The 21,201-nt window shown below is 37.8% G+C and overlaps 1 protein-coding gene across 1 annotated transcript; it reads left to right on the top strand.

Moving 5' to 3' along the window:
* Positions 1–789: 789 nt before the first annotated feature.
* LOC131982786 (NACHT, LRR and PYD domains-containing protein 12-like) lies at positions 790–17,221 on the top strand. The gene is made up of 16 exons (XM_059347385.1): positions 790–881; positions 1,883–1,993; positions 3,150–3,263; positions 6,069–6,147; positions 6,451–6,679; positions 7,688–9,491; positions 9,581–9,754; positions 11,249–11,416; positions 11,616–11,789; positions 11,891–12,064; positions 13,175–13,348; positions 13,824–13,997; positions 14,175–14,348; positions 15,616–15,789; positions 15,949–15,995; positions 16,209–17,221. Exons 1-16 carry the CDS (start codon positions 790–792, stop codon positions 16,739–16,741), a joined length of 4,395 nt encoding a protein of 1,464 aa, XP_059203368.1. The 3' UTR covers positions 16,742–17,221.
* The last annotated feature ends 3,980 nt before the right edge of the window (positions 17,222–21,201 follow it).

Here is a 21,201-nt window from a genome sequence, read left to right as displayed (position 1 = left end):
TTGTGTGCACCTTATTATTATTATTATTACTATGCCATTTAGGAAGACATAAAACGTTCCCCTTGGAGTGAATTAGAAAAATTGCAACTTCAATTACAACCAGTGTCACATGATTTTGCATAATAGAAACGTGTCATAGCCCTCTGATTTACTGCTTAGGAATTCTTTAATACTTATTTCTTTCAGAGAAAAAAAAAAGATATGCATGTATTTTGGAATTACTCTGAAATTCACCCTGAATCTCAGTGCAGTGTGGATTTTGTTTCAGCCACACCTAACATGAGGACATTGCAAGCTGTAGTCACAACCGACAAAAGATTTGGATCCTGTTTTACAGGTTAGACTTGTTTAATGCCAGCACAGTTCAAATTATGCTGCAGTCTGCTGAGGAGGCAGTGACAGCAGTGAGGACTACAGTCACGTCTACAACACGACATGCTGCTTAAGTATTTCTTCCACATAATGGAAAGATTTTGAGGTATGTAAAGGTTTAGATGAAGGCATAGTATAGCATTGTACTGTGTGGTTTTAGAGTTGACTGCAAAGGTAAAACCATATTTAATTGACCTATGTTGACTGCTCTAAATAAAGATTTCAGTGACAATTTTTCAAATTGTAATTTTGTGCAGCCAGTTTAAAATAACACCAAGCTGCTGAGTGTACCAGTTACACCTTGACTTACTATTTTATTACCCAGTTGAATGTTAAATCCCATTCTTTATACTTGCTATGTGACTGAACAGCTTTGGGTGACAGACAGCATGTTAATATCTTGTTTAAAGGTGTGCTATGAGTTGGTCGAGGGAGGAGAGAGAGGGGGGAATCCCTCCCTCCAGATGCACTTCGTCTGGGAAATATGACAGTCTGATCCAAGCTAAGAGGTGAGTTGAAGACTCCTGTGTGGAGCCTGGTCTCACAGGAATCCGTGAAATAGCCACGGATTCGCTTAACTCACAATCCGTGGAATAGCCACACTGTAAAAAAAAATCTTTTTACTACTAAATCCGTCAATTTACGGTGAAGCTGGGGTTGCCAGAACTTCACCATAAAAAATACAGTGAGAGGGTTTTCTACTGTAAATTTAAATGTAAATATCAGCAAAAAAAAAATCGTATTTAGACTGAGTTTTAAGGTAATTGTGTCCTTGGGACGTTATGGTATTTCTGAAAACATGAAAAAAACAGTTTTCTACAGTTTAGAAATTTGTTCTATTCCTTGATTTACGGTCATTAAAAGCGTCTACTACGGTGATATTCAATTTTTAATTTTACGCCCTTTTTTTGACACAATTTGGCAGCGATTTACTGTAATTTCTACAAACATTTTTTACAGTGCACGGAATCACTGAAATTTCCGTGAAACTGACACGGATTTCGCTACAATGCAAGTTAATGACAGTCATATCCCGTGGCTATTCCCTGGATATTTTTTCCTATTGGTTTGTTCCAAGTCACGTGACTTTCAAGGTCCCGGCGGTCAGAACAAAAAACATGGCGGACAGTTCTCTCATTTTAAGTGAAAAAAATCAATATTTTGATTTAGTTTCTGCATAAAAATGGATTTTGATCACATTTCTAGCGAGAAATATATGTTTTATTTTCTAAATATTCACTCAGTGAATGTACATAATCACTTTCTATGTTGGAATAGCCACGGGATATGACTGTCATTAACTTGCATTGTAGCGAAATCCGTGTCAGTTTCACGGAAATTTGAGTGATTCCGTGGCTATTCCATGGATTTTGAGTTAAGCAAATCCGTGGCTATTTCACGGATTCCTGTGAGACCATGTTGCCCGTGTGTCTGTCCTGTCAGAGTTCAGCCCTGAAAATAAAACATTGTCATTCTGCAACGAGAACGTTTCTTCTATGTTGTGCCAAAGTCCAGTGCAGCAAGAGGGAGCTGAATCCTCCACACCCAGCTGTGTCTCCATGAAGAGTGACTCATCCATGGAACCACCATTTACTTTTACAATGCATTCTCCTGAAGCAAAGTAAGTCAATAAAAAAGTTGTATTAACATTAAAGAAGACATTTACATGACATGGGAATAATGATTCTCAGGTTAATGATGATAATATAGCAAGTCAAGTCAAGTCAAAGTTTATTTACACTGTAAAAAATGTCTGTAGATTTTACGGTGAAAAACTGCTAAACCATGACAGCAAAGGACCGTAAAATGATAAATGGGTTAATTCAGTTTCAGTAACAATGAAACACTGTAAATGTATATATCAGCCAAAACAGTATTTTTAAAATTTTTTAAATACCCCACTGTAAAATACACTGGCACCGTGTTTGTAGCAAAAATATACTGTAATATATATACAAGCCATCATTTTTGCATTTATATTTTAAAATACTTTTTCTCTCTTTTTTGTTAAATGTACTAAACACCATATCTCTAACAGAAATATAATTAAATATTTAATGGTAAAATCCTTAATTCATGCATCATTTATAAAATATTTTCTTATCAATTATATGGCAGAACAGCGTTTCTTTTGGTTTCTTTTGATGGAAAAACGTTTTATTTTTTACGGTAGAATATGGAATAAAATGGCCATCTTAAATGGGAAATCAACAGTGCCAATATCATTTTACCGCAATATTACAAAAAGTTGCACCGTATTTATTACGGTAAAGTTCTGGCAACCACAGCTGCCAGTTTTTTACCATAAAAATAATTTTTTTTTACAGTGTATAGAGCACATTTAAAAACAACATCAGTTGACCAAAGTGCTGTACAGTTATTAAAATAGAATAAATCATACACAACTGGCTATAAATAAAACCAATAAAAAGAATAAAATACTAAAAACAGTAAAACAATAAAATAAAATAGAATAAAATAAAATAGTAATAAAAACTCAATCCAAAACAGAGTTAGAGATAAAAAAAATAAAAAAAAGACAAATAAAAGGGTAAAAAAGTAAAAAGAAAGCCAAGGATTCTTGCCTAGCTGGGACTGAACGCCAAGGAGAATAAAGAGATTCCTCAATGAAGATTTTGTCTAAATTTGCTCAAAGAGGTCTCAGGCTTTGCCGAGCATGTCAAAGTTGTTATCCTCACATAATTAGCACATACTGTCTGTAAAGTAGCATATACCATGGTGTTGATCTGTATCTTGTTACCCATATTATGTTGCAGTGAAGAGGTTCTGCAAGAGAGGGAAGAGTCGCCCACACCCAGCTGTGTGTCCATGAAGAGTGACGAGTCTATGAAATCACCTCTTGCTTTCCAAAAGCATTTTCCTGAGATAAAGTAAGTCAACATAAAGTCTTTGTTATTGATTGATGCTGCGTCTTCGCTGGTCAAAATTAACCATTTTCCGATCTGTTATTTCCGGCATTAAATTCTATTGTGAACACAGTTAAAGTCAGAAACAGTTGCTGTCTGTCAGCAAGAAACACATAATCATTTTAATAATAAATAACATTTATTGTAATTTCCCTGAAACATTAAACCCATTAGATAATTTCAGTGTTCAAAAGACACCAAAATCATATTCTGGTTCATTAAATAATGAATTTACGATCATAATACAGACAAAATAAATTATTGATGTGTTCTGCCAGTAGAAAGCACAGTAGGTCCCTGTGCCTATAAGCAGGACAATTCACACAGTATCAATATATATATATATATATATATATATACACTGTAAAAAATATTTGTAGAAATTACAGTAAAACACCTCTCAAATTGCATGAGAAATAGGGCTTAAAATAAAAAAATTGCACATCACCGTAACAGACACTTTAAATTACCGTAAATCAAGGAATAGTACAAAGGACACAATTACCCTAAAAACAACATGGATATTCAGTCTAAATTACAGTTTTTGATCGTATTTACATTTAAATTTACAGTAGAAAACACACTCACATTTTTTTACAGTGTATATATATATATATATATATATATATATATATATATATTAGCAAACTCAATGTGCAAACTGTCCTGAGTTATATTTTTTAATAAATTATGGGACTATTAATAGACATGTTTTGATCTCTACATATAAGCAACATTTTTAAAGCTCAACATGAAACAAATCTTAACAATTTAGCTTTACTTTTGAGTAGTCTAATCTATTACAATGCTATTTCTTAATTATTATATAAAAATGATCACACGTTTAAAACATACAAAAATGATTTGAAAAGTAGCTAGTAATTATAGCTGTGAAATAAATGTAGTGGAGTAAATAGTAAAAGATTTCTCTCTAATTGTAGTGAAGGATACGTAAGAAGTGGCATAAAATTCTATTCTATACTATCTCAAAGTTGTACACTGTTAAAAATCTTTGTAGAAATAACAGTAAAACACTGTCAAATACATCAGAAATAGGGCGTAAAATAAAAAACTGTATATCACCATATTAGACACTTTTAATTAATCAAAATCAAATCAAAGAATAGCACAAAACTTTTACTTTTTTCTGCCATAAAGTGGAAGAAACACACAGTTTTGCTGTAAAAATATAACATTTTCATGCAAAATTTATGGAGAAATACCATGAGGTGTGAATGAATGACACAATTACCCTAAAAATAACAGGAATACTCAGTCTAAATTACAGTTTTTAAATTTAGAATAGAAAATCCACTCACTGTAATTTTTACGGTGAAGTTCTGGCAACCACAGCTGCCGGTATTTTACCGTAAATTAAACAGATTTTTTTTACAGTGTACTTAAGTACAGTACTTGAATAAATTGACTTAACTACTTTCCACCACTGCTAATAAAAAGATGCAAGTGAGGGAAATGTGATGTAATAAAGAGACCTGGGACGCACCCACAGTGTGTGTCAGCAGGGTGATTCTGAGATGTGAGCTTCCAACAGTGTGTGCATGCTGCCACCTACTGTACAAAGTGTGCAACCTAATAAAAACAACTGGATATTTAAATTGTTTGGATATAGACGTTCAAACCTGTAATTTTTCGAACTGACAAGTTTGCAAATTCTGATGTAAGAGAACTAAAAAAGGATTTTAGTATTATCAATGTTTTTATAAAGGTTATTAGGTTATTAGGGGTACTGAGATGAAATTTAGGTGTGCTTGAGTCCCACTGAAGAGAGTCTTTAAGCTCCAATATGCAGTGGTGGTTCTAGACCAGTTTTACTGTGGGGGCCAAGGAGGGGCCAGTGTTTAATCAGAGGGGCATATTAGCACATTAAAAATGGCAAAGATGATATTCAAGCATTCAAGATCTTTATTTTAGCTTATTTAAACATCTCATTTAAGTATATTTGGAAGATACAAATACATTGATTTAAATAATGAGACTCACCAACAATAACAGTTTTTTTTTTGTATGACAATGACATTTCTCATTTTTGTGCACAATCACTTTTTTATTTTGAAAGTGCAGTAAAAACAAAGCAGACCAAAAAAAGACACAGAATGACCAAAAAAAGACACAAAATAACCGAAAACGACACAACAAAAGACACCAATGACAAAAAAGACACAAAATGACAAAAAAAAGATACAAAATAACCAAAAGACACACAAAAAAACACAAATGACTAAAAAGACACAAAATGACAAAAAAAAGATACAAAATAACCAAAAAAGACACAACAACAGACACAAAATGACAAAAAAGACACAAAATGACAAAAAAAAAGATACAAAATAACCAAAAAAGACACAACAGACACAAAATGACCAAAAAAGACACAAAAAAAACACAAATGACCAAAAAAGACACAAAATGACTTACAAAGACACGTAAAGACATGAAAAGGATTCAAAAATGGACAAAATAGCCCAATAAGACTCCAGAGAGTTAAACTATTATACAATGTACACATTCTGGGTTCCTTTTGTGTACAATGAGATATTTTTTGAACAAAAAAAAGGTTAGAATTGTTCCATTGTTGATCGTTATAAATTGACCATTTTATTATTAATTTGACACAGGGGCCACAGCAGGGGCCAAAGGCTTCTTCACAGGGACAGTGGCCCCTGGAGGCCCCTGTGTAGAACCGCCACTGCCAATATGTGTGATTTTGTTTGTCTTATTCTGACATCAGACCTAATGTTCTCTTGACAGAGTTCACCAGGAGACGTTACAGGTTCCCTGTGATCAACCTGCCCTGACACATCAAGTGGAATTGAACTCCATATTTATGGTGTGTAAATGCACAACACCTATACTTTAAATATGAATCAAATGCCCTCTTTAGAACAGGCACTTGTAATCTATGGCAGATTACATGACTCTGTATTATCTAACATCTTATACAAATTGTGCAGAGACTATATTTTTCTTTAATTACAGCGAAGCAAATGAGAGTACTTATCAAGCTTCCTAATACAGACAGAATTGAGTCCTGTGCTTGAAAGCATAACAACATGTAAAGCAGGCTCTGATGTTGTGTACTAACAGTCTGATCTGGATTTTTTTTATTTATTTATATGTCATTCTGCTGAAGCTGCTTGAGGAGAACATGGTCTCCTTTGTGAAGAGTGAGCTGCAGAAGTTCCAGAAGTTCCTGAGAGCAGATAACGCTGAATGCTTAGAGTGGCAGTGCAAAGATGAGGGGGCAGTGAACAGTGAAGAGGAAAAACGGGAAAAAAGCAGCCAAGAAGCATTTTTGAAGATCACAATTAACTTCCTAAGGAGTATGCAGCAAGAGGAGCTGGCTGATACGCTGCACAACAGTAAGAGACTTAACAGGTTTCACATATTGTAATACATGTGGATATTATTTAGGTTTCTTTGTGTGTTCGTTGCAGTTTAATTATTGGACCTAGGTTTGTTTTATATGCATTTGCCCAAATTTCAACACACTATGTCATATAAGGCAACATTAACATGAGGTAAATAAAAAGAGTAGTACAATATTTTGGGAAATAAAATGTTTTGCATTCATACTGAGTTAGATGAGAACATTGATACCACACAGCTGGTTAGCTTAGCTTAGCATAGAGTATGAAAACAGGGACAGCACAGCTAACCTGGCTCTGTCTAAAGTAGTTATCAGATTTCCACTTCACAATTATCCTTGCCAAAAAAATCACAATAATTATTATCATGATATCTACAGAAAATAATAAAAATATATATATATATTCTTCGGCAAATGAATAACACTCAAAATCCAGGTGTATGGTGGTGGAGAGAGTAACCAAAAACTCAAACAAACAGCTCAGTCAGGAGTTCATGTGCATATTTCCTAAAATGTGGAACTATTCCTTTAAATGAGGGTAAATACAGAGTGGAGCTGATTTCTTTTTCTTGGGCTATAATGAGTAAAGGTTGAGACTGTCAATCAACCATGTCTGTCCACACCCTCAGCATCAGAGAGAGAGAGAGAGAGAGAGAGAGAGATCAAAAGCTCCTTTTCATCTGTATTCACTACAGTAATGCCAACTACAGCTTATTCACAACTATAGTAATGTGTAGTACCAAGACTGATCTTCCCCATAACGGCTCCTTATAATGACCCATATTTACCATCATTGTTAGGGTCAATTCTAGTGGCTGTATTAATTATGCAGGACTTAGTATAAAGAGCGACAAAGTAGTAGGAGTAGGTTGGGGCAGATGTCCAGGTCAAACAAATGAGGGACTTTGCCTCATGAGACTGCTGATTGTCTCCTGTATGAAACCAAAAGTCAGTGTTGTTTCTTCCATTAATCGATTTATTTTTGCATTTGTTCATGTAGAAAGTCTTGCCACACTTTGCCAGCGCAACCTCAAATCTCATCTGAAGGACAAGTTTCAGTATTTGTTTGAGGGGATTCCTAAAGAAGGAAACCCTACACTTCTGAAAGAAATCTACACAGAACTCTACATCACAGAAGGACGCAGTGTGGAGCTCAATGATGAACATGAGATTAGACAGATTGAAGCAGCATCCAGGAAATCATCAGTGCTGGAAACAGCTATCAGATGCGAAGACATCTTTCAACCATTGCTCAGAAAAGATAAACCAAGCAGAACAGTGATGACAAAAGGAGTGGCTGGCATTGGGAAAACTGTCCTAACCCATAAATTCACTCTGGACTGGGCTGAAGACAAAGCCAACAAAGACATACAGTTCACATTTCCATTTACATTCAGAGAGCTGAATCTGCTGAGTGGAAAAAACTACAGCTTAGTGGAACTTCTTCATCTCTTCTTTAAAGAAACCAAAGAAGCAGAAATACACACCATTGACAAGTTCAAGGTCGCGTTCATCTTTGATGGTCTGGATGAGTGTCGACTTCCTCTGGACTTCCAGAGTAACATGATCCTGACTGATGTTACAGAGTCAACCACAGTGGACGTGCTGCTGACAAACCTCATCAGGGGGAAACTGCTTCCCTCTGCCCGCCTCTGGATTACCACACGGCCCGCTGCAGCCAATCAGATCCCTGCTGACTGTGTTGACATGGTGACAGAGGTGAGAGGGTTCACTGAACCACAGAAGGAGGAGTACTTCAGGAGAAGATTCAAAGAGGAGGAGCAGGCCAGCAGGATCATCTCCCACATCAAGGCATCACGAAGCCTCCACATCATGTGCCACATCCCGGTCTTCTGCTGGATCATTGCGACAGTTCTGGAGGATGTGTTGAAAACCAGTGAGAGAAGAGAGCTGCCCACGACTCTGACTGAGATGTACACACACTTTCTGGTGGTTCAGTCCAAACTGGCAAATGTCAAGTATCATGAAGCAGCTGAGACAGATCCACTGTGGAACACAAAGACCAGCAAGATGATTGTTTGTCTGGGAAAACTGGCTTTTGAGCAGCTGCAGAAAGGCAACCTCATCTTTTATGAAGCAGATCTCAGAGAGTGTGGCATTGATATCAGAGCTGCCTCTGTGTACTCAGGCGTGTTCACGCAGATCTTTAAAGAGGAGCAAGGGCTGTACAAAGAGAAGGTTTTCTGTTTTGTTCATCTGAGCGTTCAGGAGTTTCTGGCTGCCTTTTACGTCTTCCTGACTTTCATCAACACTGGTGTTAATATACTGACAGAAACACAATCCGTATCCACATGGTCAACACTGCTAAAAAGAAAATCCAGACTAACACGTCTCTACGAAAGTGCAGTCGATGAGGCTTTACAGAGCCCGAACGGACACCTGGACTTGTTCCTCCGCTTCCTCCTGGGCCTTTTACTGGAGCAAAATCAGAGTGCCTTTGAAGGCCTGCTTAAAAACAAAGGATGTAGCACAGAGACCAGTCAGGAGACAGTCCAGTACATCAAGAAGAAGATCAGGAAGAACCCCTCTCCAGAGCGATGCATCAACCTGTTCCACTGTCTGAATGAGCTGAATGATCATTCTCTAGTGGAGGAGATCCAACAGTACCTGCTTTCAGGAAGTTTGTCCACTAACAATCTGTCTCCTGCTCAGTGGTCAGCTCTGGTCTTCATATTATTGTCATCACAGAAAGAATTGGACGTATTTGACTTAAAGAAATACTCTGCTTCAGAGGAAGGTCTTTTCAGGCTGATGCCAGTGGTCAAAGCTTCTAATACATCTTTGTAAGTATAGGTAGCTGCAAAAATAAATGTTTTCTTGTGTCCAAGTGGGAGAAATAAATAACTTCAATTTAATTGCAATTCTTCATCAGGCTGAGTGGCTGCATGTTGTCATGGAGAAGCTGTGAACCTCTCGCCTCAGTTCTCAGTTCACAGTCCACTAATCTGAGAGTGCTCGACCTGAGTAACAATGAACTGCACGACGTAGGACTGAAGCTACTCTCTGCTGGACTGATGAGCCCAAACAGTAGACTGCAAACGCTCAGGTTAGATAATATCATGATGCTTTTCTATTATATTGTTGTAATTCAGTTCCATGTGTGACTAATCAATAATTTATTTACGCTGCAACTTGTAATTCCTGAAAACATGCTCCAAAAAAGGATTGCATGCCTGCATGATTTACTTGAAGTGATGCCAGTTTTTGTTATTGTGTAAAATTATAGTCAGGCACAAAATAAACCTTGCAATGTCATAAAAATGTATAGTGAACTTTCCAAAGTAACATTAAGAACAACAACTAAACTGATATTCTGTGTTCAAGAGACTGTTGCAATGGATGGGTCCCACGAGAGTTCAGCTCAGGATAAATCAAAGACAATCTCACAACATTATCACTTCCAGTGATGATGAAATAATTTTTAGCTGGTAGATTCCAAAGCTAAATATTCATCACAAATCAAAATGGCTATACTCAATGTTGCAATGTAATGTTCCTGCCAACATGGTGGTGTAAACAAAAGAAAATCAAGTCATTCCAAGAGCTCTATATCACCATATGACAGCTGTCTGTGTTGTGGTTGCTAATTAGCAGTCTCATGTTGTTCAGCTAGGTGATGAGAGAGCAAGAAACTGGGTAACAGCAGCTTAATGTGTGGCAGCTCTCAGCTTAACCTGGTTCCTGGCTTGCTTGTTTTAATTCTCCTTCCTTTCCCAATGCTGCCTGTGCATCCTTTCTGCCAGCTGTTGGTTTATGTGCACTCGCCTGAGTGGGTAATCTCCACTAGGATGGAACTAGCCTCTCAGGGACCTGTCCGTTAAACGCAGTATCACAGTTCGGGTGTAGGTCTTAATTTTAGTTTTAGGTGTAAAGATACTCACTGTTGTACTGCTAACAGTTCAGCTGTGTTTACTTCTTCATCCTCTTTGAGGGCAGACTGGATGCTACAGTGACTCACTACAGCCTCTCCAGACAATAGTGGTATTACAAGACAGGACCGACGGGGATAGCTGGTTAGCATGCTAATGTCAGTAGATATCTTTGCAGCACAATACATGGACATCGTTTTAGTTAATTTATTATTATTTTAGAGTACACATCTGGCAATATCTGACACAGTGAACCTTCAGCTTATGTATATATTCACACACTGACCTGTGGCAGGAAAACAAGGCCACACCCAATTAGACTGATTCAAGCTAATGTGGTCCAACTTGAAGACCCTGCTGTTTCTGGCAAAACCTTGCCTCCACCTTTGTAGTTCAGAGTCGTAATGGACTTAAAAGTTTAAATAATATTCATTGTCTTGTTTAACAACTACTGCCGTATTGAGGGTTTCTCAGGGAGCATCCTGTAATGGAAGCAGCTGCGCCAAGTTTAACTGTATCTCCAATTATTGCATAAATCTATGACCAGATTGTTCCTGACTGATTGGGGTAAAGCCAAAAGAACATTGTTAGAGGGTTAGTCTCATAAAACACTGCTGGCTCATTTGCTTCGCACTTGAAGTAAAACATAAAGTATTTCTATTTATTGCCAGGTTAACTCAAACCAGCTTCACAGAGGCCTGGTGTCAGGAACTCCCAACAGTTCTCAGATCCTCCAATTTGAAAGAGCTTGACCTCAGTAACAACAACCTGCAGGATTCAGGAGTGACACTGCTTTCTCCTGGACTGGAAAGTCCAGAGTGTACACTGACAACATTCAGGTCAGGATTTGTGATGTTGTGAATGCTACTCTGCAAGCTGCATTCAGTGTTCAAGACATTTTACAGTAGTTATGGTATAAAATGTGTTTATCCATAGAATACATTTAATCAAAATAATCATCCAGCTTTCTACAGTTAGCCAATGTTATTTTCATTAAAACTAAGAGTAATGATTTTGTGTCTGTTTGTCTATATGAAGGCTCAGTCATTGTAAGCTGTCAGAGAGAAGCTGTGAAGTTTTGGCCTTAGCTCTCAGCTCTGTGTCCTCCTGTCTGAAAGAACTGGACCTGAGTCACAACAATCTGCAGGATTCAGGAGTGAAGCTTCTATCCACTGGATTAGCGAGTCCACACTGTACACTGCAAACGCTCAGGTCAGGATCCCCCAAGAATTTAAACTTTTATCTCTGCTATGAGTGATTAGAAAACTATAGATGTTCTATATTGAAATATTTTTACTGTAATTCTTCATCAGACTCAGTGGCTGTGAGCTGACATGGAGAGGTTGTGAAGCTCTGCCCTCAGTTCTCAGCTCACAGTCCTCTAACCTGAAGGAGCTGGACCTGAGTAACAATAACTTGGAAGATGCAGTAGTGCAGTTGCTCTCCGTTGGACTAGAGCATCCACACTGCACACTGGAAACTCTCAGGTTAGATTAGATGTGATGGTTCTATGGAAGCCCTGAGAGGAAAGTGAGAAAAAGTCATCCCGGTGATTTAAATGGTTTTCTCTACTGTATATTATTATTATTATCTACTATATATAACTTAAAGGTGCAAAAGTGAGTATTTTACCAATGCATTGAAAAAAGTCTTGACAGGATAATTTTTCAAAGTTACTTTTTTCGTCTGTGACAACAATTGAAAAAAAAAGTTTTGTCAAGATCAGAAGGTTTAAACACAAGTTACCTGTAAAAACCCACTAATTCACACAGACAAAAATACACTTAGCCAATCAAGCTCATCTGCATCCCATCACATAGGCATAACGACAGACAGAGAGAGAAAAGAAACTACCCACAACACATGCACAAAGGATTTTAGAGCAGGTACACACAAGATTTTTTTTTTTATGCACTGTTATCTCGTGATAACAACTTATTATCTCGTTATCTCGATATAACAAAGATCGTTTTCTTGTGATAACGAATTAGATAAAATTAGGTTTTGGGGCTTTATTAGGCTGTTTTGAGAGAAGTGCCTGACAAAATGCAGCATAAACAACATGTTTTACCTTCTTAGTTAATTACAAATGTCATATAATAATATAAAATAAAACATAATGGGACTGTACATAGGTGCCGACTTGGGTTAAACAGTGTAGATATGAGATCTGATGGAATCATATTGTAAAAAGTGCCACGTGGTTACTTTATATTTGCTTCGATGGTTCCACATGGCTACTTAATATTCACTTGACCATGATCATGGTGTCTGCAGGCAGCGTAAACCTACTTAATGTGTATATGATGCACCTGGATGCAAGAATGAGATAAACACTGCCTACTGTATGTCCGTGTGCGTAAAATTACGCACAGCTGGAAACTGGCTGACAGCACAGTGTAGTTAAGTTTAATTGCACTTATAGGCTATATTGTAACGTTACTTGTCAAGTCAAATGTGTGTGTGTCTGTGTGTGTGGAGTGTGTAGAGTATACAGTTTTAGGGGTGAGGACGAGTCCTCTTCTTAATAGTACTTGAGTAAGACACTGATACCGTACTTCTGACTTATAATGAGCATTTCTTTTGTTTTTTTCCAGGTTGAATCAGACCAGCCTCACAGAGAGCTGCTGTAATGGATTTGCATCAGTTCTCAGCTCCCAGTTCTCCAGTCTGAGAGTGCTGGACCTGAGTAACAACGACTTACAGGATAAAGGAGTCAACCAGCTTTCTGCTGGACTGGAGAGTCCACACTGTACACTTGAAACTCTTAGGTAAGTTTAAAAAGCTTATTGAGGATAAGCATGGCCATATTACAAATGAGGTAAATGAAAATATGCTACAAAGACTTATCAAGAGCCCAATATGGTTCCAGCAAACAGTTCAGTCTAGTACCTACTCACCATGCTGGTGTAACACATGCAGAATGTGTTTTGGCATTGTCTTGCTGCCTATCCATGAAATGATTGTGACAGTGTGATTGATTCTTGAGTGTATATCTTCTCAAAACTTTATTAATCAATCTCTTCCAAACATGTCACAATGAAAATGAAACCACAATTAACTGAGGATTGTGTCTGAAAACAAAATAATTCCAACTTCATGAGCAACCATGTACATTTTTTTTTAATTCAGTGGAGACCAAGGTCAGCCTTGTCAAAAAGTTTTTAAAAAAGAAAGAAAAAAAGTACAACATCAGCTTTAAAATACCAAACATCAACATGTCTCTATCATTTTATACCTATCAAGGATGAGCATGTGCAAGCTGTCGTGGATGAGCTGTGAAGCTTTGTCCTCAGCTCTCAGCTCCCACTCCTCCAGTCTGAGAGAGCTGGACCTGAATAATAACCACCTGCAGGATTCAGGAGTCAAGCTGCTTTTTGCAGGACTGAAGAATTCACACTGTAGACTGAAATGTCTTCGGTAAGTTATGACATTATTGAATAATTATTTCTTCATTTGTTTCTGATATATTCTTGGTTTTAGACAAATATACAGCATTACTTTACATGAGATTGATATAGTGACAGGAAGACAACAATCTCACAAAAAACTGAGAGTTAACATACTGTTTTACATATATTTTTAATGTCCATTAAGGCTGAGTGGCTGTCAGCTGTCGTGGAGAAGCTGTGAAGCTCTGTCCTCAACACTCAGCTCCCAGTCATCCGATCTGAGGGAAGCAGATCTGAGTAAAAATGACCTGCAGGATTCGGGGGTAAAGCTACTCTCTGCTGGACTACGGAGTTCAAAATGCAACCTTGAAGTCCTCAGGTCAGAATTCTTAAGATTAACATTAAGTTTCTGCTTTACATGCTTTAAAAGATGCTGTTTTCCTTAAACATTTAAAAAGTGAGACTATTTTCCTTATCTATCATCTGCAAAATCAGGACTCATGATATCTTGAAGCAAACACAGATCATTTGAATTGGAGATAATAAAAACACAGCATCATGACACCAACACAGTATGTACAATGTACAGTGACAATGACAGTAAGCAGTAGTGTGCAAGAGGCATATGTTAAGTCATAAGCGGGACATCTGTTAGTGTGCATGTGTGTGTGGACAGAATTTATGGATATCCCTGATTTTGTTTTTATGCTTCTAGCCTATTTTTGTCGTGTTTAGCGAAGCAAAATCTACAAATTCAATGTTTGTGTTTCGAACTGAACTGTATAGTCACTGATTGATTTAAAAACTATTTTTTGGTAAATAACTCCTAGCCCATTAAGATTTGTTGCTATAAAAGTGATGCAGCAAACTTTTCTTTACATCAAGACCTTCTGTGATATGAAAAGGTGGTTGTGGTCATTACAAATAGAAGTAAAGGTGTATATTATATATACAGTGCTTAACAAATGTATTAGACCACCGGTTTATGCCACAGCTGTCCTGGATTAACAATATTAATAATTACCAAAATTATGTTTATGTTTCTGTTATGATAAATACAGCAGTATGCTGAAGCTCTTTAACCAAATGATATTTTTAATGCTAAAAAATAAATATTATTATCCATCAATTTTCAAATTTACTGCTTTACAAAAACAGTAGAGCACATTATTATTTCTGGATTAAGATGTCAAATTATAGTTATTTACTTGCATTCCTGAACAGAAACATTTGTTTTAGTGGTTGAATGATTTATTTTCTGACTTCTTAGAATAGCCCAGAGAGCCAGCTCAAATTTGGGTATAAAAGAGGTGAATTTAGTTTGTTATTTGCCAAATAAATAACAATATCATTTTTAGTTTTAAACAAGCTTTTGAAAGATTTCTAAAATATTTATGTTTTCTCAATTGAATGACAGTTGGTCTAATAAATTTGTTTTATATATTGTTTGTTTGTTTTATATATTTGTTTTATATATATATATATATATATATATATGCTCCAGCAATATCTGGTTGGGTAGACGTTTACAGAAGATGGATTAAGTGTGCATTAGAATTTGCTTCCAATGCGGTTTCCCAGTTAAGTTATCAAAGTGTGTGTTTGTGTGTGTGTGTGTGTGTGTGTGTGTGTGTGTGTGTGTGTAGCTTGTCAGGCTGTCAGGTCACAGAGAAAGGCTGTTCTTCTCTGGCCTCAGCTCTGAGCTCCAACCCCTCTCATCTGAGAGAGCTGGACCTGAGCTACAACCATCCAGGACACTCAGGGGTGAAGGTACTTTCTGCTGGACTGGAGGATCCACAGTGGAGACTGGACACTCTCAGGTATGGAAAGTGTTGAATAAAAAGGTACGAGGTAACAAGACAGTGGGGCTATCCAGTATCAAGCTGATGATATTTTTCAGATCAAAGAGGAATTTATTGAAGGCTCATGTGTCCATTATAGAAGAGAACGTAGCTGTTATGTTTTGTTTCTTTCTCCAGGATACACCATAGGGGAGAGCAGAGGTTGCAACCTGGTCTGTTAAAGTGTAAGTTCAGACAAACACTATCGAACACACTCAACTTTGAAAAAGCATGTTGTGTATGTTTCTTGTGTTAATTTGCATTCCACTGTAGAGAAACACATGGTTTGAGAATTACATTTTAGTCACTTTGTTGATATTATTAAATTATAATGAGGAGCGCAATAAGTCTGTTAAATCAAAAACTGCTGCTAAAATGCACCTTATTCTTTTGATCAGATGCCTGTGAACTCACACTGGACCCAGACACGGCACACAGAAAGCTTATACTGTCTGAGAACAAGAAAGAAGTTACGTTAGTGACAAAAAAGCAGCCACGTCCTTATCACCCAGAGAGATTCGACTACTGGAAACAGCTGCTGTGTACGGACGGTTTGACTGGCTGCTGTTACTGGGAGGTAGAAAGGGTAGGCGGGGTTTATATGGGGGTTACTTACCGAGGAATTGGAAGAAGTGGGAAGGGTGATGACTGCAGGCTTGGATGGAATGAAACGTCCTGGACTCTGTTCTGCTCTGACGAGGGTTACTCTGCATTTCACAATGACAGAGAAATAGATTGTGCTGCCCCCTCCCGTTCAAACAGAGTGGCAGTGTATCTTGACTGGCCTGCTGGCACTCTGTCCTTCTACAGAGTCTCTTATGGCACACTGGATCACCTCCACACCTACTACTGCAGATTCACCGAACCCCTCTATCCTGCGTTTAGGTTGGGGTGGTCTGGCTCCTCAGTCAGCGTGTTTACAGGCATTTAAGTAACCTGGTAATGCTTAAAAACAAAAAACCTGGTTTCCTTAATGAGTGAAATATATTCAAAGCTACCTGAGCCCCGTTTCCAGATGGAGCCATGCCATTGTTCCAACAACCCATTATTCCAACACCTCAATAGTCAAAAATCTATCCCACTGGACTGTAAACCCATTTGTCCGACACCCATTGCTCCAAAAGACCACACTGTAATCATCTAACTGTAGTCGGACTCGCCAGATGTAGACTATTGGGATTAGCCTGCCACTGGTCACCTATTCCAGACTCTGCTATTCATTTTGCATGGGCATTATTGCTGCATCATGGGCTTAGCACTGCCCAAGAGGATTGTGATCAGTTTAAACTATTGCAAATAATCCCTAATCCCAGGTGCAACCAGACCTTTTCTCCAGCACTGCGACAGCACTGTGGAGAAAGTTATGGCTATTCGATCCTACTCTGCCAAACAGAAGCACCTGTCTAATTGCCAAGAATGGCGTTTCCCCATCAATATGTGTGGCCCTTAACCACATCTAAACCATATCCCTATAATAATATGCTGTGTGTCATACAGTCAGAATGTGTGCTCCTCACACATGCACGTTTCATGAGTACACATGGATTTCTACGACAACCAAGGTATGATATGGTGAAGGGGGAACTGAGAAAGTAAGGTGAAAGATGTAGTCTAACATACACAGTCGCCCACAAAGTTGGAATAAAATATTTTTTTACCTCATTTCATGATTGTGACAATGTGATTTATTCTTGACAGATATAGTGTATATCTTCTCAAAACTTTATTAATCAAACTATTCCAAACATATCACAATGAAAATCAAACCATAATTAACAGAGGATTGTATCTGAAAACAACTTTATTCCATCTTCATGGGTGACTGTGTATTATAATTTTCTGGTTTCATTCCACTGTGAATGAAATAAAAAATATCCTTTTAAATTTCTTTTGGTGTTCAGCTCTGTTCTAATTCATTTATTTGTGTTTATGTCCTTCTGATATAACCTTTGGGATATTATGAAGTATTTTGTAACCTTTTGTTATTTTTGTCAGTTTGACGTACTACAAACATATTAAGCATTTGTGATTTTTTCCCCCTCTTTTATTTTGTCTGTGACATGGTTAAAACATATTTTCTACTACTCTGCTTTGAGTAAAATCATTTGAATTGTCTTGCCTATGTTTGTTGACGATAATAAAGATACTGAACAATCAAACTGGTTCTCTACTCCATGTGAGTGGTTCGAAGGCAATGTGAGGATGGTTGTTGGAACCTGCCATGTGAACATGTTTTGGGTCATCTCTCAACATCATTACACATTAGCAATTCACTTGTATGAGTCCTTTGTGCACAATGCAGTGTGGGAGATTGTGTGTATGTGTTCTGGTCTTTTCCAAGGTTAGATTCTTTAGTTTAACTGCTGCACAGTCACAGGATGTAGTGGTTTTCACCACCAGATGGTGCTGTAGTCCAAAGATCTGAAAAGTGCAGCTAAACATGTCAAACTTGTGATTTTTTATTTTTATTTCATGGACTGAGCCAACAATCACAGAGTATTTTAAAATACAAACTATTAAATATGAAACTATTACTTTCATATATATATACACTACTGGTCAAAAGTTTTAGAACACACCAACTTTTCCAGAATTTAATTGAAAATGATGCAGTTTAATGTCTCAGTGTACTCTGAAATGAATGCACATTTGCAACATTTAAAATTCTTTATTGAGCATGATAGTGTTTTGAAAGTAAAAAAAAGATTCAAAACCACATTTTATGTTGGACTAAAGGACTAAAAAACAAAACACAAAATGACCAAAAAAAGACACAGAATTACAAAAAAGACACCAAAAGACACAAAATGACTAAAATTTTACTTCAGTAAGTTTTGAATGCAGGACTTTTACTTGTTGTGGAGTAATTTCACAGTGTTGTATTAGTATTTTTACTTAAGTAAGGGATCTGAATACTTTTGCCACCTCTGGTGGTATCAGATTTCACAGAATATGCTCTTGTCCTGCACCTTCCACTGGTACATTCAAGCAATTTAAGAGCCACTTTATTTTGTTCCATTCACTGGTGAAAAGGCATAATTCACTCTGATGCTGCCTGTATTTGTATGTACAACACATGTTATCTGCAGAACATTTACATTTTCCTCATCACTCACTCACCACTCACATCTTTATTGTGGATACAGCTGTGTACATTTTAAATCTACCTGATAAATCCAGTTAATCCACTAAGCACACATCATATGATTCCCAAATAAAGAACATGTCCATCCTCCTCCAGAGGCTTTGTGGATATGGCCTGGTGGATGCCATCAATCAAATGACGCTGACCTGGACTTCTTTTAATCATTATTAATAATTGTAATGACAGTATGCAGAGCCAAACACCAAACAGTCTTTCACCAGACAGTCATCAGGCTAATAAAAAGGTTATCACTTAGCACGAGTGGAATGAGATACACTGCATGAACTCAAGGATCTTCCCTCTGCGTGTGTGTGTGTGTGCAACATGGTCTCACAGAAATCCGTGAAATAGCCACGGATTTCGCTTAACTCAAAATCCGTGGAATAGCCACGGAATCGCTCAAATTTCCGTGAAACTGACACGGATTTCGCTACAATGCAAGTTAATGACAGTCATATTTTTCTGGCGAGATCTTCACCACAAAGTGATTATGTACATTCATTGAGTGAATACTTAGAAAATAAAACATATATTTCTCGCTAGAAATGTGATCAAAATCCATTTTTTCAAAATATTGTTGGTTTTTTTCACTAAAAATGAGAGAACTGTCCGCCATGTTTTTTGTTCTGACCGCCGGGACCTTGAAAGTCACGTGACTTGGAACAAACCAAAAGGAACAAATATCCATGGAATAGCCACCGGATATGACTGTCATTAACTTGCATTGTAGCGAAATCCGTGTCAGTTTCACGGAAATTTGAGTGATTCCGTGGCTATTCCACGGATTTTGAGTTAAGCGAAATCCGTGGCTATTTCACGGATTTCTGTGAGACCAGGTTTGTGTGTGTGTGTGTGTGTGTGTGTGTGTGTGTGTGTGCTGAGGCCTTGATCAACCTCTCTCACAGACCTCATAATAAAGTGGAGGAAAAAAAATAGTTCAACATCTTTGTTCAATATGTTTGTTTGCTTTCTTGCAGAGACTTTGATGAGATAGTTAATTATACTCTCAAGTTGGTACGGAAATATGAGACCTTAGAGATTAAGACCTTCAAACCATACAACCACATAGGTTGCTTGTCACTAGAGTTAAGGTCAAAGACAAACTCGACCCCCTGCAGTTTGCATACAAACAACACATGGGAGTGAACAATGCTGTCCTCTACATGCTTCACCATGTCCTTAGTCTTCTGGAGGAAACTGGTGCTTATGTGAGAATCATGTTCTTTGATCTTCAAGAGCATTCAACACCATCCAACCCAACATACTCAAAAATAAGCTGACAGAGATGGAGTGGATCTTTCCTTCATCTCCTGGATCACAGATTACCTGACAGGAAGACCACAGTATGTCAGGTTGGGGAACTGTGTTTCTGGGACATTAATGAGCAGCACAGGGGCTCCACAAGGCACTGTTCTGGCTCCACTCCTGTTCACACTGTACACAGGGGCTCCACAGGGTACTGTTCTGGCTCCACTCCTGTTCACACTGTACACAGGGGCTCCACAGGGTACTGTTCTGGCTCCACTCCTGTTCACACTGTACACAGTGGACTTCAAATACAACTCTGAGTCCTGACACATCCAGAAGTACTCCGACGACACTGCTATTGTGGCGTGTATCAGGAAGGGACAGGAATCTGAATATAGGGATCTGATAAAAGCCTTCAGTGACTGGAGTCACTAGAACTATCTCCTACTGAACACCTCAAAGACTAAGGAAATGATCAGAGATTTCCGCAGGTTCAAGCCCCCCTTCAGCCAGTGAATACCTGTGGGGTGGACATGGAGGAGGTGCCAAGTTATAAGAATAGGTGTATACCTGGATAATAAGTTGGACTGGTCCCTAAACACAGACGCTCTCTTCAAAAAGGGGCGGAGCCGCCTCTTTTTCTTCTTGAAGCTCAGATCTCTGGACATGTGTAGTAAGATGCTGCAGATGTTGTTTTATGCTGCAGTCTGCTGGGGAGGCAGCATCACACACAGAGATGATCAGACTGGTCTAAAGCAGCTATTCTCAACCTTGGGGTCGGGACCCCAATTGGGGTCGCGAGATGATTTTTGGGGGTCGCCAAATCATTTTGGAAGTCAGCTCTGTCTCCACATGTGTTCATGTGTTAATGTGTTTTAGTCTTTTTGGTCACTTAATGTCTTTTTTTGGTCATTTTGTGTCTTTTTTTAGTCATTTTGTGTCTTTTTTGATAATTTTGTGGTCAATTTGTGTCTTTTTTTGGTCATTTTGTTTTATTT

The sequence above is a fragment of the Centropristis striata genome, chromosome 13 (genome assembly GCF_030273125.1).
Source record: "Centropristis striata isolate RG_2023a ecotype Rhode Island chromosome 13, C.striata_1.0, whole genome shotgun sequence".
In the NCBI taxonomy this organism is placed as follows: Eukaryota; Metazoa; Chordata; class Actinopteri; order Perciformes; family Serranidae; genus Centropristis; species Centropristis striata.
The sequence above is the reverse complement of the archived record's forward strand: the minus strand, read 5'-3'. Positions and strand labels throughout refer to the sequence as shown.